The following is a 23,144-nucleotide window of genomic DNA, read 5'->3' as shown; positions in this document are numbered from 1 at the left end:
CATACCCTGACAGAAATGTAGACTTGAAGAGGACTCATGGTCCATTGAATCTAATCCCCTGAATTTGCAGGCAACCACTTACCCAAAGTTTTACAAAATTCCCATTTCAAACCCTTACACATAACTACAAGGCACAGAACCAGAAACACTGAGCACAGCATGCCATAGGTAACGTCAGGGAAGGTGAGGTCACTGCTAGTGCCCTGCCACTGCAATAGCTGGGAAATAGTTTCCTGTTTCTGCCACTTCAGCTTCCCCAATCTTGCTTCCCTACAGTCGTAAAAAGAACAAATAGCACATCTCTTTGCAAGAATGGTGATTCTTTATTAGAAAGCAACAGCTAAATCCAGAATATGATTATTGTCCTTATGTCAAGTCTTGTCATTCAGAATTGCCTAGGACAGTAAATCAAATTTAAGTTGTATTTATTGTATTCATTACTTCATGGTTATACTCTGTAAACATCATTGTGGAGACATACCAGGTAAATGTATTCAAGTCATTAGTTATGTTATGCACCATTAAAGTAATCAAAGACCCCTGTCAGGGTTAATCCTAATACTTCCAGAAATGTCACACTATGTGGAGACATACATACCCTGTTAGTCCAGCTTGTTATAGAAATAAGAATGTAGTTAGCTTATTGCAGAAGGAAGATAGGATTTGCTGAAGAGGGACTTCCTAACAAGTTACCATAGCAATACTAACACTCCAGATTTCCTGGTGTGTTGGATTAACTCTGTTTTTTCTTCCTTTCCTGAGACAGGTGTATGGATGCTGGGATGTCTGAATCCTGAATTTAGAGACAGAGGAATGCAGGCAAAGTTCACAGTCTCTAATTGTAACCCTGATTCTGATCTGTATTACAATGAGGGAGATTATGATGATCAGATAGATGACAATGTCTTTCAACCCAGGGGCTTCTCCAAGAGAAAGAGACGGCATAATAGGCCTTGTCTGAGGAAGCATCAGAATAACATTTCTTCTGAAAATGAAACAGAGAAGCTCAACTACCAGCTAACACCCTGCTTGAGAAAACCTAGCCAGCCCCTCAAATACAACAGCCTGCAAAGCAGTTGGAGGGATTCCATGGATACCCCTTCCAATATCACGTCAGTATTTTCAGAGAGGAGCCCAGATCAGCACAGCATTTCCATGTTTTCCCTACAAGAGACCAACTCTGAGCCAGTATCCTATGATTCCTTCCTAGAAGAAGAAGAACTATCAAAAATAGTAATCTCAGATCAAAGATCTGAGGATCCTCTTCTTGAAGGAAACTCTACAAGTATACGTAAAACAAATGATCTTAATAAAAGCTCAGCAACAACTGGTCCTTATAAAGAAGGAGATACTCTCTTCCAAACACATAGACTAAATCCAGTAGGAGAAATGGTTAAAGAGAACTTGGAGTTACAAAAGTCAGTAGAGAATGCGGCATTTCAACCAACCACACTATTAGCCAAACTGGAAGTGTTTCCAAAAGGGAATGTTAATTTAAGACAGGTAAAGGAATCAGCACACAGGATGGCCCTTCACGAATCCATTTCCTTAAGTGCTGCTGATACTTCTATTCAGAAGAATGGTAACTCACTGCAACAGGATGAATTAGAGCGTGATTCTGGATTTCAGGAAAGGTCTTCATTAGATAAAGAATTGTCTCTGGAAAATAGTATTAAAGCATCATTAAAATTACACAGGTCATCAGATTACACAAAAAGTACTTCCATAATTAATACAAACTCCTCTTTAGAGATTAGCACATCAGCACCATCAGACAAGTCAACAGATGATACAAGCATTCATGTTATGACCTACATTAATGTTGGAAAGACATTTCTTAAAAACACTGGTACATCAACACAACTAGATTCTAGTTTAGAAAAGTATGCAAGTCCTCAAGAAACGGTTTTGTTGGATCTGTATGAAACTTCTCAAGAAGTGAATGCTTCTGTACCAAAGTTAAATAGCTCAGCACATGATCTCATGCTTCAAGAGAACATATCATCTACAAATGGAAAGGTATTTGTTGAAAAGACTGTAGTATCATCACATTTAAAGAAATATTCAAGTGAAAAAGGAATTAAAAGGAAACCTGTATTTCATAAGAAAGATTTTCTTCTTGGTAGAACCAACTTGTCATTAGATGGCATAGCAGAGATGAGGCTGATGGAAAATGGATCACTGGATGATAAAACAAGGATTATTACACCACTAGGACAGAATAGATCTACACAAAATCAAAGGCGTTCAAGTAGTAAGGACAACTTTTCTGCAGAAAATGGCATGAGGCTAGAATTGAATGAATCTGCCAATGATACAAGGTTTCCAGAAACAAATTTTTTGGACAGCAGTGAAATTCTTGACAACAGATATGTTACAACACAGGAAACTAATGATTTAATATTGCCAGCAAAGTTTAAAGATGCTACAGAAAGGAAGGATCTATCTGAAATAAAAAATATTGCTTTACACAAAGCAAATATGATGGGCAAAAATATGAGGCTCCCTTTACTGAACAGTGAAGAGACATTTCAGAAACGTGATAGCATAGCAGAACAATTAGATGAGCCAACAAATGACTCAAGGATCCCAAAAACCAGCTCTTCAAATGAGAACATTTATCCCACTGGGAATGTTCCTCCATCAGAACTAGAACGCTTGATAAATGGCACAGGCTTCTCAGAAGTCAATTCATCTGACACAAAAAATGTAATCCATAACAGTGATGTAATGGAGCTTGACTCAGATCACTGGACCACTGAAAACCTAGTGAACAAGGCCACTTCTAAGACCTGCAATCAATACTCTCTTTTGTGTAGCACTCATAAAAAAACACAGTCCCTGAGGTCATTTCAGGTTTTGCTGGAAAAGATGCAGCTACAGCAAGAGCTAGACAATAAAGCCAGAGCATGGGAGGGAAGGCAGAGCCCTGACAAAAATATGCAGAGAACGAGAGCTGTGTTTGGAGACACTGGTACTAAAGTGGACTATGAGCACAGGGGAACCCCCTCCACTGAAAGATTATCCATAGAAGACACAACAATGAGAGACCATAGAGCAACTAACACTGATAGCTCCACTGGCTATATCAGGACTGCTTTTGCAAGCCCCACCCACTCTGATGCCATGCTGTACTTTACCAGTAGTCATGAACCAAGAACATTAGAGGAACACCATGGCAATCAAGATAGGAATATAGCTTTCAGAAGAGAGAGCACCTTTGTGGAAGTAGACGAGTCAGAGGAAGAGGAAACTGCTATGATTCCTGCAAATTCAAGTGAGAACACTAGCAAAAGAGAAGAGGTGGGACCTGAGTCAGGAACAAAGTCCACTGCATTGGCTAGAGAGCAAACCAGGATGATGAACCCCATCTCACTGCAAGTTGTAGGGCAAAATAGTAGAGATGAGATGTCTAAAGGAAGTGAAATGCAGCACAGAACGGTCAATGATCAGGAGACCCCTTTGAGTTTGCAGCACAACCAAAAAAGGCTTATGGATGAAGAGGTGAGCGCTTTCAGGCAGCTTAAGTTAAGGGAAGATATGACTATCAGCAAACCGCAGCAGGGACTTGAATCTAACAGTATTAAGGACCATGGATTAGGGAATGAGTCTAGATGGAGTTCAGCAACAAAACATGCTGTAGAAATCCATGCACAACAAGTCTCCACAGAAAATAATCTACTTCCCTCTGGAGATAGAACTATAAATGAGACCATTAAAGAGGATCAATGGGAGTCAAAAGACAGCCAGAAAAAAAATCAGGTGTTTAATGGGGAAGAGATCACTTCCTCCTCAGACAGGAAGGAGGAGGCACCAGGGACAGATGAGGCACAGGGAATTGTGGAAAGCACTGATGAAATAAAGCAGAGTAGCTTGACTGCTAGGTCTGAAAGTCCTGGAGAGATTGCTGGCTTAAACTATATGGCAAAGTCTGATACTGCTAGATCTCAAAAGGAAAAAGCAGACTACGATGATTACAGCAACAATGAACAAAATGTAGATTTTGACATCTATGATGAGGAATACCAGGATCCACGCTCCTTCCAAGGCAAAGCCCGGCAGTATTTCATTGCAGCAGTTGAGGTGGTGTGGGAATATGGGAATCAAAGACCTCAACACTTTCTAAAAGCAAGGTATGTTTTACCAATCACATTCGCCTATCCTATACATTCCTTCTACCCAAATGATTGCTTTTTCTGTTCAAAGCAGCTTGGATGAATAAGGCAAAAGAACGATTAGGTTCCTTCAGTCTCCACAGACCCCACCATGTCATAGATATACAGTCCCACCGCAGATGGAACTTCTTTAAGCACTGATTCCCTTCCACCACAATAGAGTCACATTTTTCTTTTATCCCTCAGCCCTTGAGCTTCCTCCCTGAGCCAAGCAATGCCCTGCAATCTCCTGCCCTGCTTCAGTTTCATCAATGAGCTTAGAACTTCCTTGGCTGTGGACCCTTGATCTCACTGCCCAGCTGTAACTAGCCCTATCAAGTAGCTTGTGCTACTATTTGCCTTGGCAGATAGAGGTCAGGAGTTGAAGCCCCAGGTAGGCCTCCTACAGAATATGGAAGTATCCTGAGAAAATGAAAACATTGTGCTATTCTTTAGTTAGTCCCACTTGACAGTCCCTCCATTCCATTGAGGGCCCAGAAAGGAAAATCCTGCATGGAACAGCTTACATGCCATGTGCTGTAAGGGTGCTGTGGTGATCGTGGGGCCACGGGTTACCATATGTCTGGGTTTTCCCGGACATGTCCTCCTTTTTGGACCCCTGTGCTGCGTCCAGGTGGGTTTTTGAAAAAAGAGCAAATGTCTGGGTTTTCTGCTGTCCCAGACAGGCCGCTTCAGGCTGGGAGTAGCGGACAAGGTGATTGGTTGTTGAAGGTCACATGCTGCCTGTGTGGGCTCAGGCAAGCCAGTGAGAGAGTGGGGAGAGAAAGAGAGTAAGGAGCAGGGCTGGGCTGGGGGCAGAGGCAGCAGGTCCGGAGTGTGGGAGGCTGGCAGGGCTGGAGGGCAGGGCAGGGGGCTGGAGGTTGGGAGTGAGGGGCATTGGCAGGTGGGCAGGGGCTGCAGATCAGGAGTGAGGGGCATGGGGGATGGGACATGTGACTGTGGGTTGGATGTGCAGGGCACTGGTAGTGTCAAGGGGCTGCAGGTCAGGAGTGAGGGGCACTGGCCGGGCTGGGGGACAGGGGTCTATGGGTTGGGAGTGAGGGGCACCAGCAGGGCTGGGAGCCAGGGCAGGGGGCTGCAGGTTGGGAGTGAGGGGCACCAGCAAGGGGGCAGGGGCTGTGGATCAGGAGTGAGGGGCACGGGGGACAGGACAGGTGACTGTGGGTTGGGTGTGCAGGGCACTGGCGGTGCCAGGGGGCTGCGGGTTGGGAGTCAGGGGCACCAGCAAGGGGTTGGGGGCAGGGTACTGCTCTTTGAGAATGAAGGGCACTGGCAGGGGTCAGTGGGTCCAGAGTGAGGGACAGCAGCAGGGATGGGGGGGCATGTGGCTTGTCAGTGAGGGGCAACACAATGAGCAGGGGCAGGGCACCACTGCCCCCACCCCATCATATTCACCCTGCCCGTTCCTCCCTCCCCCCCCTTACAGGTGTCCTCTTTGTTGGACCTGGAAATATGGTAACCCTAGCAGGCTTGAGATTATGATACAGCAATCTCATTCACATCCTCTTCCCATATGCTTGGATGCTGCCATACCAGGAATTTTCCATAAGTGATTATGGACATTAAAAACTAAGAAGCTAGAGAAGCTAGTAAAGGCCAGAGTCCTTTTAAATGTTCATGCCCTTTGCCTGAGAATGAGGACAAACCAAAAGTGTCCCAGCAGCTATTGTGTCCCTATAGATCTCTCAGTTGCACAATCACCTTGTGCTTTGCTGCTTAAAACCCAGTGAAAACCTACTGGTGCTCCTTGACTGACTGCAAATTATCTGGTCAGACAAGGAAAGCCCATTAATAGCGAAATCCTGGTGGAGGCACACATTAAAGGAGTTAATGGAAGGATGGGACCTGCACTGAAGGCCAGGGTGGAGATTCAGCCCTGTGCATTAGATTACATAGGGTGCATCTACAAAAGACGCTTTACAGCAAAGTAGCATAGTTTACTGCACAGTAAGGATGTGCATCTACATGTGCACATGCTTACTGTGCAGTAAACCATGCTAACTGCAAGTAAATTTGCTATCTGCAAATACAAGTAACAAATTTACTTGTGATTACTAACTGTGCAGTAGCGCTCATGTAGATGCCTGACTGGGAGCAATCTGCTCCCAGTCAGTCAGCCACCAGGGGGTGGAAGATTGCTCTCTGCCCCTGGCAGTTGTCTCCTGCTGGGGTGGGCTCTGCCACTGGAGCCCAAGTGGGGAATATGTCCTTCTACCATGGCAGCAGGGAGATTCAAGACCCCTGCTCCACACCCTGAGGTTGCAATCGAGGAGCGGGGGTTAGGAGATCCTTATTTCCCAGGCCCTGCTTTGCCATTATGATCAGGGAGCAGGGAGCTAGGAGATCCTTATCTCCCAGTGCAAGCTCCATGACTGCAGGGCTGGTGCTTGGGGATTCTTATCTCCAGGGACCACAGCCTGTTCCTAACCCAGCTCCATGATCACGGAGCTGCATGGGAAACAGGCTCTCCAGCTCCTGTCCCACAATCGCAGAGCAGGAGCTGGGAACTATCCTGGTTAGGGGCAGGTCCCAGCTCTGTGCCCCTACTGGGCAATCGAGGCACAGGGTTTGGAAAGAGCTGCGAGAGTGGGGCAGGTCCCAGCCCCCTGCCCCAATCCACTGGTGGGGCAGCTAGTAGTGAGCCCCAGCTAAGCAGGGAATCCAGTCAGGGAGCTGGGACTGGGAGCTCCCTGCTGCTGCGGCAGGGGAACATTGTCCCCACCCTGCCAGCAGGGAGCAATGTCCCAGTCCTGGCCAGGAGATAGCTGTCTCTTGGCCCTGTGCTTCCTGCCAACCCCTGGGCTAGCACCCAGGGACCGTAGAGCTCCCTTTGGCAGCAGCAGGGAACCATTGCAGGACCTCAGGAAGAGCACTTTGCAAATCTGCTTCCACTTCCCTACATGTGTAGATGCCTGCCCGGGAGCACTTACTCGCGAGTATTTTACTCATGAATAAACTGCTTCTGGATCTCATGCATGTGCAGACACACCCATACTCAGATGTCTCTGCACCAGGCCTTCCGCTTAGTGTCTTTGACTGCAGTCTTCACACAGGGCAATGTCAGGACTGGCCTGACCTCCCTCTTTCTTGCAGGGTTCCCAGGACTCACTGGAGGAAGGCTGTAAAGCAGTACCGGAAGGTTGTTTTCCGAGAGTATCTGGATGAATCTTTCACTCAGCTTCTGCCTCGTGGAGAACTTGATGAGCACTTGGGAATCCTGGGGCCATACATCAGGGCGGAACAGGATGACAGGATTGTGGTAAATCAGTCTGGAATCAGTTTTTCAGAGGTGATACTTATATGGGCTTAGTAGCAATCAGTAGCAAGAATATTTAAATATTCTTGGGATTTTTATTTGTATGCTTATAGTACACAGAGACCTCCACTGAGCTCTGGGCCCTGTTGTGCTTGCAATTGTACATACCCATAGCAGCACAGGGTTTCTGCTCCAAAGAGCTTACAGTTTAATGAAAACTGGCTGGGGAAATTGGCAACAAAGGCAGAGAATGGGACTCACCCAGAGTCCCCCAGCAGATCAGGGTCTAACTTGTTAGGTTGTCCTGATAGAAAGAGCAGTCTTTAGAAAATCCACACAGTTCTGGATGTAATGAGCTTGCAGAGAGAAACAGAGGTCTGAAAGGGGGAAGGAAGAGACAAGGGCTCAGAATGACTCCTCTTAGAGGTGTATGGTCTCTTGCCCAAATCCCACTGTCACTAAAGATCTGTGTGCAGTGGACTAGAGTCAAGTTATGTAGGGAGCTGTGAACTCTTTGTCTGTATGGGAAATGGCATCGCTTTCCCTTAAAGTGTTTTTAAATTAATCTTGTTAAACCAGTGCAGACTCCCCCATGGAGACTATTTTGGAGAGACTTATTTCTGTTTACCTGAAACTTGTCTCTATTGGTCTTGAGCTAAACTGAAATTAAACCATCCACACAGGAGTTTGCAGTGATTTGGTAAATTTGTATTTACACTTTTGGTCAAACTGGTACAACTGCCTCATACAGACAAAGCCTCAGATTAAACAGTTTGACCATATGAATTTTGCTGGCCAGTGTGGGCAGGAGAGGGCCAGAATGGGGCCCATTTCCAATGGCCACTGCCAAGTGAGTTCAGACATGGTCCTCAGTTCTGTGTGGATGGAACTGTGTTCATTACATGCATGTAGGAAAAGGGAGACTTTGGAGGACATCTTAACATCCAGGCGGGAGATGCAGCAGCATCCTGAAATTTCATTGATTTCATAAACATTAGGGGTGGAAGGGACCTCGGAAGATCATTGGGTCCAGCCCCCTGCCCCAGGGACAGGAAGTCAGCTACAGTCAAAGGATCCCAGCAAGATAAGCGTCCAAACTTTTCTTAAAAGAGTCCAGAGTAGGTGCTTGCACCACCTCTGGAGGGAGTCTATTCCAGGCCTTGGGGGCTTGGACAGTAAAGAAGTTTTTCCTTATGTCCAGCCTAAAATGGTCTTGGAGAAGTTTGTGACTGTTGGCCCTTGTCATCCCTTAGGGCGCTCTGGTGAACGGATGTCGCCCCAGATCTTGATGCCCCTTATGTACTTGTAGGCAGCCACTAGGTCACCCCTGAGCCTGTGCTTTTCCAGGCTGAAGAGTCGCCAAGGCTCTCAGCCTCTCATCATAAGGCCTATTCTCCTGCCTTCTGATCATGTGCATGGTTCTTCTCTGGACTATCTCAAGCTTCTCCACATCCTTCTTGAATGGTGGAGCCCAGAATTGGATGCAGTACTCCAGCTGTGGCCTCACCAAGGCCGAGTACAGGGGGAGGATGACAGCCTGAGATTTGCTTGAGAAGCTTCTATGGATGCAAGCCAGCTTGTCGAGAATGGTCTCTGATATTTTTTTCTAGAGTCTTTCCAGAGATTGAGGTCAAGCTGATTGGCCTGTAGTTCCCTGAATCTACTTTCCTTCCTTTCTTGAAGATGGGCACCACATTGGCTTTCTTCCAGTCTTCAAGTACTTCACCTGAGTGCCACGAGTTTTTGAATATCTTTGACAGTGGCTAGGCCATGATGCCGGCCAGCTCCTTAAGTACTCGGGCATGAACGGCAACCACCTGCAGCCACCACCGGCAATCATGGACTGCTCGCATATGCCACTGGCAGTGTGGGCAGCAGGGTGGTGAGTGGTGACTGCCTGCAGGGGGTGCACTGCCACACTCAGGGGGTGCACATGCATCCGCATGCCCCCCCTACACGTCACCCCTGTACTCAGGGGTGCAGTCTGTCAGGACCAGTGTCCAACCTCTCAAGGTGCTCCTTTACAAGGTCTATACTGATGACGGGTATAAACTCACCTTCACCCTGACTGTCCTGCATCATGCTAGGCAGAGCGTTCCTTTGGGCTGATGAAAAACTGATGCGAAGTACCTGTTAAGCAGGTTGATTTTTTCCTGGGTGTTGGTTGTCAGTTGTCCATTTGGTTTAGCAGGGGTCCAATGTTACCCTTGCTTTTCTTCTGACTCCCCATGTATCTGAAAAAGGACTTTTTACTTTTCCTTGATATGTGTAGCCACTTGGAGTTTGGTTGTAGCCTTGGCTTTCCTGGCTCACTCCCTACAGGTATGGACCAGTACAGAATACTCCTCCTTTGCTATGATTCCTGTCTTCCATCTTTTATAAGCCTTTCTTTTCAGGTGTAGGAGGTCCACGAGTTCCCTGCTGAGCCAAGGGGGCTGCTGTGCCCTTTTGCTACCTTTCCTCCAAGATGGGATGGACTCCCCTCCCTGTCAAGTCATGGCCCCTTAGGGCCTTGACAACAAGCCTCCTGAGCTTATCAAATTCGGCTTTCCTAAAGATGAGCACATCTGCATTGCTGACTGACTTGCCAGCTTTGTGATGGATAGTAAAATTGATCAGCTCATGGTCACTCTCTCCCAGTTTTCCTTCAATTCTTAGGTCGCTGACTAGGTCACCGCCTTTAGCCAATACCAAGTCCGGCAGTGCTTTACCTCTTGTCTGTCCACAGACTTCTTAAGTGAGGTAGAGCTCGTGCACATGAGGAAGCTTTGTGACCATTCAGATTTGGCTGAGTGCTCTTCCCATGAGATGTTGGGGTGGTTGAAGTCTCTCGTGACAACCATGCATTGACAGCATGCAGCCTCAGCCAGGTCCCTGGCAAATTCCTGGTTGAGCTCTTGTTCCTGGTTTGGAGGTCTGTAGTGGACCCCTACCATTGTGCTCCTGTGCCATGTTCCCCACATATTTTAACCCAGAAGGTCTCTGGCCGTCGTCCCTGGGTGCCAATGTCAGCCTGCAGGGACGTGTAGCTTTCCTTGACATAGAGGATTACACCTCCACTCCTTTTTTCCGCATGATGTCTCCTGTACAGGGTATAGCCATCTATACCTGTGACCCAGTCATAGGTGGAGTCCCAACAGGTCTCTGTTATCTCTATGAGATCATAGTCATTCATGTTCAGCAGGAGGACCAGTTCCTCCTGTTTGTTTCCCAAGCTCCTGGCATTGGTGTACCGACACGTAAGTGTCCTATTGGAAGCCCTAGGCTTCCTTGCACTCCCAGGAGGACACCGTTCCAGGGCTGGGGTAGGAGTGGATTCCCTTGGGTGCTCTGTCCTGCCGGTTTTGTAGTGGTTGTCTAGTGGGCTTGCTTTGGCAGTTGTCCACCCATCCCCCGGCAGGTTTAGTTTAAAGCCCAGTTGAGCAGGTCAGCCACTGGCTGAGAAAAGCTTCTTCCCCAGTGAAGTGAGGTGGAGGCCATCTCTTTCCAGCAGACCACTGCCTCTCTCACCAAAGAGTGGACTGTGATCGTGGAAGCTGAAGCCTTCATGATGACACCAGCGCCGCAGTCTTTGGTTGACTACCTCAATCCGTCTCTCCCTCCTCAGCCCACGACTCATAACCGGGAGGATTGAGGAAAAAACCACCTGCACCCCTAAGCCCCTGAGCTCCGCTACCAGAGCCCTGTAGCCACTCATGACCTGGCTGGGATTGCTCCGAGCTGTGTCATTCATGCCTACATGGATAAGGAGCATAAGGTAGTGGTTGGAGGGCTGGATAAGCTTTGGGATCCTCTCTGCTACGTCCCGGATGCAGGCCCCCAGGAGGCAGCAGACCTCCCGGGCTAAGGAGAAGGGGTGGCAGATTGCACCCTCAATCCCCCTCAGGAGGGAGTCTCCCACAACGACCACTCTGCGTGTGGTCTTATGGAGAGCAGGAACAGTAGCTGTGAGCGGTCCTCTGTTGCCTGCAGGAGCTGGCAGCTCAGCAGGCTCTACTGGGGCTGCAAGAGGTTCATACCTGTTGCAGAGCTCCAGAAGGGAGGGGACCCTGGTGCAGCGAGCCTTGGGGCCGTTAACCACCTTGGTCCAACCCCCTGGCCAGACAGTGTGGGAGATCCTCGAGTCCTCCCTTGTCCTGCAATGTGATCTTGGTCGACCCTTGGCCTTCCAGGGGTAAAGAGCCCGGCATTAGGAGTCAATCTGATGGCACGCAGTCTCTGGACTGCGGTCTGCAGCTCCTCCAGCTGGTGCCTCAGAGACTCCAAAGTGGAGCAGACCTCGCAAGTCCCATGTGCCTGGAGTTGTGCCAGGCAGCCCCCGCAGCCGAGAGCCAGAGGCTCGGTCTGCACGGAGCCCGGACCCGTGGCTCCTTCTGGGTGGACAGCTCAGAGGTGCCAGAGGGGGAGGTCTCCGACTCTGAGGGGATCCTCGGGGTGCAGCATGTGGCCATCTGCATTGTACCAGGGGTAGTCTGGCCACTGCTGTGCTAGCCTTCCCTCGGGGCTCACTGGCAGGGTCTCGGGGCCCTGCTGCTCGCCCTCCTGCGCGAACTCCTGTACTAGCGTGCTGGGCCTAGAAGTGCGCCTGTTTGTGTGCTTTTCCCAGTGACTCCAGTAGGAGATGCCCAAGCACAGCAGAGATCAGGGTCAGGTCCACTGAGCTTTCCCTACCTCTGGCTGCGCTGCGGGTCCATGGGGACCCCGGGCTCACCGGGGGCACAGTGGGCTTCTGCCTGTGTGTCTCATGCTGGAGCCAGGATGGCAGAGGAGCAAGGTGCCAAAGGCCTGATAGAAGCAAAAAAAAAGGCAGTGGGAAGGGGTGACCTGCATCTGGATGGCACAACAGGTTCAAATTTGACCATGTAGAGAATAAGCATCCTGCATGTGCTTTTCCCAGTGACTCCAGTAGGAGATGCCCAAGCACAGCAGAGATCAGGGTCAGGTCCACTGAGCTTTCCCTAAAGAACAGCAGCAGGATGGGTATGGCGTACAGGCAGAGACTGTGAGGGGAGCAGAATAACCAGTGCCTCCTTAGTGAGAGGCATCTCCCATGCCCCTTGCCTTGGGCTCGTGTCCCTTGTCCCACACTAGGCAATTCATGCCTCTCTTTCCTTCTGCTCCCTCCCATCATGTAGGTTAAATTCAAGAACCTGGCGTCCCGGCCTTACTCCCTCCATTCCAACCTCCAGCCCTACACGGAGGGCTCAGTGGAAGATAAGACACGCAACAAGGAGGCGGTGCAGCCTGGTGAGCTCCGGGAATACTCTTGGAAGGTGCCTTCCCAGATGGCACCCAGTCGCAATGAGTTTGACTGTAAGGCATGGGCCTACTTTTCCAACACCAACCTGGTAGGTGGAGAACCTCAGCATGAGGAACCTATGCTGCCTCTCAGCCACAGTTCTAGCCCCCCTCCTCCATGCGAGCCCCAGGGGGCTGGTGGGCATACTCTGTGCCTGGCAAACCCTAAGGCTACATGATATTTCTTTGACATTGATGGAGCTTTTTGTCCTGGGAGAGCAGGGTTGGGGTGAAGCACACATTGCACAAACCCTGCTTAACACTAATAAATACTAACAACAGTTCTCATGGTATTGGGGTTGGAGCAGGAGGTGAAAAACATAAGAATTGCCGTACCAGATCAGGCCCAAGGTCCAACTTGCCTTATAGCTTGTCTTGAAAAGTGTCAAGAAGTAGCTCATAGGAAGAGTGTTAGAAGCAAGGTGTTTGTAGAGTGACCCATCTTTTGTCACGTGTTTCCAGACACCAGCAATCATAGGGTTAAGACTGTAGGGCAGAGTGACACCTGAGAGACTGACTGGTTTGGAGAGGCATGTGCTTTTGCAGGCAACAACTTACTTCATCAGATGCAATGTTTCGCATCCATGACTGTTGTGTTTAATAGCCTGCAGGGCCCAACCTCCATACATTTGTCTAATGCTTTTATAAACCTGGTTATATTTTTGTAATGTGTTTCATAAGTGAATGATGTCTTGTATAAAGAAGTATTTCCTTCTGTTTGTTTTTAACCTGATTTTGGATTATTTCATAAGGTGCCCCCTAGTTCTTGTACAAAAGACATACAGAATAATGGTTCACTTTATTCACATGGTTCATGATTCCTTTGCTATCTATCATGCCCCTTCAGTCATTTCCTTTCCCACCTTTTCAGTCTCCCTTCACATAGAACCTGTTGAACAGCTTTGTTGCCCTTCTCTGTACCTTTTCTTATTCCCCAATCTCCCTTCTTGAGATGAGGTGACCAGGACAATAGAGCACCATAAATTTATATCATGGCATAGTGGAGATTCCTGTTTGGTTTTCAGTTCCTTTACTAATGCGTACATGGGAAGATTGGGATAAGCTCTCCATTCACATTACACTTTGTTTTTTATCCCTGCCCAGGAGAAGGATCTGCACTCTGGCCTGATTGGGCCACTGATTATCTGCCGCCCTGGTGTCCTGAGCTCTGCCTTTGGACGGCAGTTGACAGTGCAGGAATTCTCTCTGCTATTCACCATCTTTGATGAGACGAAAAGCTGGTACTTCACTGAGAACATGGAGACGAACTGCCAACCCCCTTGCCAGGTCCAACCAGATGATCCTGTTTTCAAAGGGAACCACTCCTTCCATGGTAAGAACTCCTGCTCCTCCCATTGTCTGCCAAGAGGCTCATGTACCAGAACAGAAATGCTGCATTAGATGATTTTTAAAGCAGTGTCAGTTTGAACTTTAGTCATCTGTCTTTCCCATCCCTTGTTTCTGTCCCAAGAGTGACCTATGGCATTATCCCAACCCTCTCCATTGTGGCTGCTGCTGAGTGAAACTTTAACCACTCCCTTATCCCAGTGTGTCCCAACTGTCTTTTCCTCTAGCTATCAATGGCTACATGATGGACACACTGCCTGGGTTGGCAGTGGCTCAACACCAAAGGGTCCGATGGCACCTACTGAATATGGGCAGCACTGAGGACATCCATTCAGTCCATTTCCATGGGCAGCTCTTCAGTGTCAAGACAAACCAGGAGTATTCAATGGGAATCTACAACCTCTATCCTGGTAAGAGATGACAAGGGTGCAGGGAGCTGACCTCACTCTTGAAATTACCCTATAAGCATTTGTCAGCTGGAAAAGACTGACATGGGAGAAATGGGTGCACCAATAGCCTAGCATCTGCTACCAGGGGGCGGTGCATTGTGATAATTCTGCACATGGAGCCAGCATGGAATTATGGGATAGCTAAGTAAGAAAATGCCTCAGACTGAAAAACATGGGCCCAGAACCAACACAGCATCAGACATTGTACACTGCATTGGCAAATAGCTCATGACTCCTAGCTGGTTTTGAATATTCTTGTTCTCTGTACAGCTTCTAGCACAATAGTGTCCTGGTCTCTGACTGGGGTCCTGAGTGTTAAAGGAATGTTGTTGTTGCTGTGTCTGATAATGATGATGATGATGATGTTGTATCAAATACAGGAGACTTTTTGGGCCAAACTTGTTTCCTATCTAACTCCACTGAATTACGTAGAATCATGGGATCATAAAAAAGCAGGGCTGGAAGAGACCTCATAAGGTTACCTAGTCCAGCCCCCTGCTCAAGATAGAATCATCCCTGAGTAAGCTAACCAGCCAAGTGTCTTTCTAACCTGCTCTTGAAAATTTCCAGGGATGGAGACTCCACAGTTTCTATAGGTAGCCTGTTTCAGTGTTCAACCACCCTCATAGTCAAAAAGTTATTTCTAATTTCCAACCAAAATTTCCTCTTTCAACTCAAAGCCATTTCTCCTAGACTTGTCACCTACAGTCACAGAGAAAAGCCCATCTCCATTCTCTCTGTAATCCCCTTCAGGTATTTGAAGATTGATATCAAATCCCCCCTCAGCCTTCTCTTCTCTAGACTAAATAACCCGAGTTATTTCAGTCTTTCCTCATAAGCCTTGCTTCCCAGGCCCCTAATCATTTTTGTCATTCTGCGCTGAACTCTTTCCAATTTGTCCACATCATTTTTTAAGTGTGGGGCCCAAAACTGGATACAGTACTCCAGGTGAGGCCTGAACAAAGCTGAATAGAGCAGAAGAATCACCGATTAAGATTTAGGACTAGATTCTGGTACTTTGACTCACCTTAAGCACTGCCTTCCTCTGTAGATAGTCCAATGCAATCAGCCTTCTGACAGCAGAGTCAGCCCATCGTTAGCTGGAATGAAGCTCTCTGTAAGCAGGGGTGCAAGTAGCAGCAGCTTATCCTATAGCAACCTAAGAAAAATAATCCTTTGTTCTGTCCTTCTTCTCCCATCCTTTTTTTGAACCAGGTGTCTTTGGGACAGTGGAAATGTACCCATCTCATGTGGGCATCTGGCGAGTGGACTGCAAAGTGGGAGAGCACCAGCAGGCTGGCATGAGTGCCTTGTTCCTTGTGTATGACCTGAGTGAGTAATTCTTCTCTTCCATCATCAGTTCAACTCCTCTATTCCCTTGCTTAGCATCTCCTGTTGGACATTAGGGGTAACATTTCCAAAGGTGCTTATGTGCCATTGACTTTAATGAGACATGAGGGAACCTCAAGGCCTTTTGCAATAGGACTTAAGTGTATGTCTCTGGCCAGTAGCATAACTAATGGAGGACAACTGCAGCACCAGCCCTGGAGAGGGGTGCACAAATGGCAGCCACTGCCACTGTTCTCCTGGTTGCTGTCACACTGCTCCCAGCAACCTAATTGTGGCTACTGTACCATGTGTCATCACTGCCCAGGGCACAAAACTTCCTAGTTAAGTCTCTGTCTGTGGCAGCAGCATATTTTAGCAAGGCCCTGAGCATGCCAAGCTCACTTGAGGTCAGGAGCTTGAGTGCAAGGGGCTGCTCCCAGGGAAGTTTCACCACCTATTTATGGACTTGGGGCATGCAAGTGGGAGTGCAGGGGTAGGGTATGCTTCTGGGCATCCCAACCAGAGCATGCTGCCAGCACAGTGCAAATGTACCTCAGACTCCCAAGTCACTCAGACCACATTTATATAGCAGACTTACCGTGACTAGCAGTGGTGCCCTCAAATACATAGCACTGCTCAATGCAAGCTGCCTCCTAAACCAGAAGCAGAGTACCTCAGTGTGCTGCTTGGGGAGGACTAATTAGTGTGGGGTGGGTTCAATGGCACAGTTGGTCAGCACTGCTAATTAATCCACTCAAAGCTATAGATGTGTGTAAAGTTTTTGGTTCAGTAGGTAGTCCATGTGGAGCAAAACAGCATGCAGGAGGGTTGTGTTGTTTTGAAAATGCACCTTTTGAGGACCACCTAGTGGTCCTCAAATTTGAACCCATGGAACAGTTATGCTCTGGGAGGCGGGTGAGGGGGGGGCATTAATTAGCGCAGCTCTGAGAGCCATGCTAATTAAAAGCACCTGGAGCGTCAATATGTATCAGTGTCTCCATGCTGAAAAATGGCAGCAGGGTGTTTGAACTAAAGCTCATCAAACCAGCTTTAGTTTAAAGCACCCCACTACCATTTTTCAGCACGGGGACATTGATACATGTGACACTGGAGTCTGCTCTAATATGTAATTATCGCACGTTGGAGCAGCCTCTCTGCGCATGTACAGGAGCCCATGGGTTTTTTTGGCCTCCATCAGGCAAGTGCAAATGACAGCATGCAGGCATTTAACTATCTGACAGCCTGCAGAAGAGGGAGCAGGATGGCAAATCACCTTGCATGAATTACACCTGGCTGACTGGAGACAGGAAAGTTGGTTGAAAAACTGGAGCCCAGCTTGATTCACCTGCAAGATTTTGGCCACAAAAGTCTGAGTTTCAAAACTTGAAAAACCCAGGGCCACATGCCAAACTGTGCCTGCATTTCCTACCATGCCTATATGCCCTGATCTTGGATTTATACTTGTATCTAAACAATGAAGTGCCTACTTGACTAGCTGCAGATGGAAATACCTCTTTGCAGAGAGGCAAGCTGAAGCACAGAGTGCTGATGTTACACACCCAAGGTCACAGAGCCTGGTCACAAGTTACTGTAGTCAGAAACAGTCTTCATCCAGTAGAACAGCAACAATATCAACATCTATGTTAATAACATTTGGTATTGGCAGTGTCTTCTCCAGCTCATGACTGTAAAACATCTGCCATTTCATTTCAATATTAGTTTTAACGTCAGCAAATAATAACTGATTTGGTTTACATAATAATGGACTTCTGTTTAAAGTGGAAATCTGCTTCTTAAAAATGGTCTTAAAAGAGTATTAAATGTGAGCCAGCAAAGTTTTCTGTAAAGATAAACTGGAGAGTTTTTTACAAGTCAAAATCTACTTTTCACTAGGAAGTAAGTGTTTGACATGAAAAGATGGTTTCAAGTGCTGTTTTGTTTTAAGGCATAGATTATTATGGAAAATAAACAGACCAGGAAAGGGACTTTGAAAGGTAGGAGATGTCAGAAGGGATTTTGTTAAAGACACAAAGATTTGTATTTAAATGATGTTGCTTAGCAACAGAGAAACCCCAAAGCAAGACACTGATACATGGAAGAGACGTTTGTCAACATAACTGTCATACCAGTGACACACTGATAGGACAGTGCATCAGGGGGCTGTCTAAGGGACTGGCATGAATTGTAATATACACCAGCTTGTCTTAGTTTACAGGTCAATATTTAGAGCTTATATAACACCACTGGGGATCAAAAGTAGGAACAGGAGACAATGCAAGAGCAGGTTTAAAAATCTGCACAGAATTAAAAGGAAATGCTAGAAAATCACTCCCCAAGTTCCTTATCTTCCAGGCTCTTAATGCAGATATCTGGGATCACCTTTTAGCAGTTGATGATGGGTTGAGAGGGACCTCAAGATCATCTCATCCCTCCGTCCTACACAAAAGCAGGGTTCACATTTCCTGAATCATCCCAGACGAGTAAGACAGCGTAGGGTACTCGTCTTTTGCCATGCTACTTGCGTTTGTTCTACTTTGAGTCTGTCCATCTTGCTATGGCAATTGTGTTAATACTAGGCTTGGTTTCATGGTTTTGTCTTCTCTTTAAAACACATTTAAGTTATCTTAAAGGGTGCCTAAATTACATTCATTGGAAAGTTTCAGAAGAGATATGTCATGTTGCAGCGCTACAGGGTCTCTTGACAGCTGTATTGTGACATCTTGGCATGTGCCTTGCAATAGTAGCTTGTCATATTTTGAAGTTTCCACCCAAAGGAATGGCATAGGTCCAATGGACATGGCTGTTCTGACATGCTTTCACCACAGGTTTTGAGCTGTTTGGATTTTCTAGAGTGGTCAGAAGCCTTTTTGCTCTTGGCTCATTTGGATTCCTACCCACAGAGCTTCAGTTTAGCCTCCAAGTTCTAATAGATCGAGAAGCTCAAAGTTGTTCCACCAAAACTACTGCATTTGCTTGGTGGCTGGTTGAAACCCCTGGAGAATCCTGATTTGATTTCCAAATCACTAATGACCCTGCTTCAAAGCCCAGCATTGCTGGGAAATTTAGTCTAGGTTCACACAACTCCATAGAGCTTGGTGCCATGGGTTTTAATGAGCCCCAGTGGGCTCATGTTATCCTGCTCTGGGGTTATATTATGAAAGTCAAGCCCACCCTAACTGGGTGCATCTACACAAGACATTTTACTGTGCAGTAGTGTAGTTTACTGCACAGTAAGCATGCAAGTTTACACATGCACACACTTACTGCGCGGTAAAAATTGCTACTTGGGAGTAAAGTTGCTACTTGCAAATGCGAGAAGCAAATTTAATTGCAAGTAGTTACTGCACAGTAACTCAAGTATAGACAACAACCAGAAGCAAATTTGCTCCAGGTCTGCACCACTAGGGGGCCAGCCTGAGGCTAGCCCATGGGTGGGCAAAGTGTGCCCCATGGGCCAGATGCAGCCTGCCAAGCCATTCTATTCAGCCTGCGGGGCCCCTAAAAAATTTAGAAAATTAGTATTTATCTGCTCCTGGCTCCCTGTCAATGTGCCCTCAATGGCTTGCCAAAACTCTGTAAGCAGCCCTCCACCCAAAATAATTTCCTGCCCATGGGCTAGCCCCAGGGCTTTGGGGCTGGGAGCCTCTTTTTACCTCAGGTAAAAGAGCAGCCCCAGCCTCTGGCCCTTAAAAGCCTAAAGGCACAGTGAGCCATGGGGCACATACAGGGAGCCTGAGGCCACACTAGGCCACTGTGTCCCTCTGTCTAGGCTGCAGGTCAGCTGTGCCGGCCTGCCTGTACCCTGGTGCCACTTCCTGGGACCACAGTGCCACGTGGTTGCCAGGCCCACACCATCCAGGTCTTTAGGGTGCCACAGGCTCCTGCCAGGTCTGCCGGTACCTGGGCCCAGCTGCAGGCAGCTCCTGGCCACTGGGCCCAGCTCCAGCTGCCTACAGCCCACTCCCAGCAACCTGCCCAGAGCCTGCAGGTGCTGTGGGGCATTGTCTTGCCACAAGGTTGCTAGTCCTGCACTGTGCCTTTGTGCTGGGCACTGCAGGCAGCTGCCCAGGCCTAGCAGCACAGGTACAGCTGTGTGGAGGCCCAGAGGTCCGGTGTGGGAGCTCCAATAGCCTCATCGCCAATGCCACACTCCACCTCCCAGGGACACAACTGGTTGCAGAAGGAGACTGGTGACCTTGTGGCACTGTGGGGCAAGGTGGAGGTTCAGTGTCAGTTTGCGCAGGGTGGACGCTCCAATGCCCATGTCCAAGAGGGGCTATCAAGCTGGATGTGGGAGCGTGAGGGTAACCAGCTGGCATGGCAGTGCTGCATGAAGGTCAAGGCTTTGTGGACACAGTGGGTTTCCATCTGCGACCATAGTGGCCAGTCGGGGAGTGCCCACAAGACCATGCCCTTATGCAGCAGTTGACAGATATTCTTCTATCCTGGGACCCAGGCTGCAGCTGTGCTGTGTACAGCAGCAGAGGCAACCTGCCCAAGCCTGTGCTCTGGCCTGTTACCCACGGTGATGCAGACCATCCCACTGAGCTCCCCATCAACAGCCTCTACCAGCAACTCGGGGAGCCCAGGCCAGTGCCTGCCCCGACAGCTTTGCAGTCTCAGCCCCAGCCATGAGGTGTGTCTGACCATGACACCTTTGGCTGCCAGCAGCACCACCTCCTCCTTGTGGGGCCCACACACCATGCCCCACCATCTGACGAGTCCACGTGGAGCCACATGCCATTGTTGGCAGCTGGGACCAACCAAAGCCACTGGCTACACCAGCCCCAGTCATCTGGTAAGCCCTGCATTGGGGGTGGGCCCGCTCTGGCCCTGCCCCTGGCCCCACCACCGGGCCTTGCTGCACTTCCCTGGCCTCCAGATTCTCCACCTCTGGCCACATGCAGGGAAGTGGGAGACAGTGCAAAACTTTATTGAGCAGCCTGTGTCCCCACAGCTAGGCAGGCATAGGTCTCTCACATGCTGAGGAATGCTTTGATACCAGCAGCGATGTTCTTCTCCACTGTGGGGGGGCAGCAATGTGTAGCACAACCACAGGTATCCCTCCAGGCAGTGGCAGAGGTTGCAGGGCAGCCTGGGTTTGCCCTCCACACTGTTGAAGCTCAGGGTCCTGTGCCAGGTGCACAGGTTTGCCCAGGGCACCATGATGGTCAACAGTAGCAGGCATAGTGGGTTGGATACCCCTTGTTCTGCGCACAGTTCCTTGCGCAGTGCCTGGTGTGGCGGGTCAGCAGGGGGCACTCCTGTGATAAGCCACCCACCTCACTGCACCCAACCACTTACTGAGCTCTGAGTGTCTCCCTGGGGCTCCTCACACCAGCCGATCTACTTCTTGGAGCATATCCATGAGCCTGGGGTCATGGCTGCCACCACCCAGGAGTCTCAGTCTGTCCACGGCTTTGTGCCCCCTGGGATATACTGGCCTTGTAGACCTTGAGGGTGCTTGACCCACTGCAAGAATTTGGGGTGCTTCCCTTGGCCTGGAGCACAAATAGTGGTCTCTCTCAGTCAGCTGGACCAAGGGGACACAAAGACATGCCCCTCTCCTTCTCCCAGCCAGTTCACCATGCTTAGAATGATGGAGAACTTTATTAATTACAGGGAGTAGGTTTGGGGTAGGGTACAGGATAGAGCAATATCAAAGAATAACCTTAGAGAAAGCAGTGTATCTAGGTAGCCATTGATCATGCAACTGCTGTACTACACATGGGTAACGGGTGTCACCTTAGTCAGTGGGGGGCATGTGCCCCCCCAGTGACTAGCAACAGAGGGGGGTCCCTCTGTGGGTGATCGCGCCAACCAGGAAGCAGCTGCAGCACTCCCAGAAGTGGCTGTGGTGCTTCATCCAGCGCTCTCACTCACCCGCCGGTGCTCTCAGGGCGGGCACTGGTGCTCCTGCCTGCTCCCCCTGCCTGTCGCCTAAGTGGGGAGGGTGGCCTGTCAGGAGGTGCAGGAGCGCTCTCAGGGGGTGCATGTACACCTCCATGCACCCCTTACCGCAAGCCATATATCTCAAGTAGCTTATTTACAAGTATCATCCAGAGGCTGATTGCTTTCCTGTGGAGGAAGGCAGTTTCTTGTGTGTCTAGTTTCAAGAGAAAGAGGGAAAAGGCTGCAGTAGTCAGCTGCTCTTTCTCTCTCCCCAGGAGCCTTAGGGCTCCAGCATGGAAGCTCTCTCCCTGCTTTTCTCCATGGCCTTCTCCAGCATGGCTCTGCCAAAAATGGCTCTTCAAGATGGCTCTGCCCCTTCTTCTTCATGGCCCTTTTATCCCCGATCGTGACCTCATTACTAAGGTCCCACCAGGAGCAGCCCCATTGGCTAAAGCTCAGTGCTTTCAAATGACATCACCTTTCCAGATGAGGAAGCCAATCATATGACTTGTGGTGGCAGGAAACTTGAGACAAAGGGAGCAGGTTCCCCCGACACAGGAATGTATCTGGCTCAGGTTACACCTCAGGATTACCTGAAGAAGGGTGTGGGGAGGACTGCCTGCCCGCTGCAGTGACCATGGTAACCAAATGGACAGACAGGCCTGATAGCTGTTTGGGGAGATACTGTGATGGCATTCTGTCACACCTGGGAGCAGCTCCTTGTCCCAGTCGTCTGGGAGCCCCTCATTCCCTGAGCCCAGGCAACATGGGCTTGGTGGAAACACAGGAGAGCAGCTGTTCTGCAGGAAGAGAAAGCAGGGCAGCAGGGTCTGGAGCCACAGCAAGAGGTGGTGCCAGGAACCTAGCCTGTCCCAGCCTGGAAAAAGGGTGGGGAGGCAGGCTTCCTGCAGCCAGCACCCAGAGGCCCACCAGTCCCAGGAAAGTGAGCAGGAACGGGGGGCTTGGCTGGTGGCTACCTGGCCCCAGGCCTGCCCACCCAACTTACCAGGGTCCCTGAGCACCCATGTATGCCCGATCCTCGATCTGAGGCTGGGTAGCACATGGGCCGCTGGTGCAGAGCATCTTACCTCAGAAATATTGCAAACTCTCACAAACAGCTTATTCTTATGGCTGTGCAGGTCCTGTAGTTGCATGTGGGGGAGAGGCAGCTGTTGACAGCCAGGATATGCCCACAACTGGAGGCCTGCGGATGTGCTGGCTCTGGCAGAGGAGGGCCCAGGACAGAACCTTCCTCATGGATCATTTCATAGTTTCATAGTTTCATAGTTTGTAGGGTCGGAAGGGACCTGAGCAGATCATCTAGTCTGACCCCCTGCCATGGCAGGAAAGAGTACTGGGGTTAAATGACCCCAGCTAGATGTTCATCTAACCTCCTCT

At 49.0% G+C, this 23,144-nt stretch overlaps 1 protein-coding gene across 2 annotated transcripts in view; it reads left to right on the top strand.

The window, feature by feature from the left end:
- The window catches only part of F8 (coagulation factor VIII), a 91,913-nt gene that overhangs the window by 54,921 nt on the left and 13,848 nt on the right, over positions 1–23,144 (top strand). The window contains exons 14-19 of one of the 2 annotated variants that reach the window (XM_019536319.1): positions 767–4,133; positions 7,269–7,434; positions 12,567–12,779; positions 13,834–14,062; positions 14,304–14,486; positions 15,741–15,857. In XM_019536319.1, the coding sequence (XP_019391864.1) occupies positions 767–4,133; positions 7,269–7,434; positions 12,567–12,779; positions 13,834–14,062; positions 14,304–14,486; positions 15,741–15,857 (4,275 nt within the window). The remainder of the gene's footprint in view (positions 1–766; positions 4,134–7,268; positions 7,435–12,566; positions 12,780–13,833; positions 14,063–14,303; positions 14,487–15,740; positions 15,858–23,144) is intronic. The other variant, XM_019536320.1, reaches the window with a different exon arrangement.

This window comes from Crocodylus porosus, unplaced genomic scaffold, assembly GCF_001723895.1.
Source record: "Crocodylus porosus isolate Cpor-Errol unplaced genomic scaffold, CroPor_comp1, whole genome shotgun sequence".
NCBI lineage: Eukaryota > Metazoa > Chordata > Crocodylia > Crocodylidae > Crocodylus > Crocodylus porosus.
This window is presented reverse-complemented; position numbering and strand designations above follow the sequence as displayed.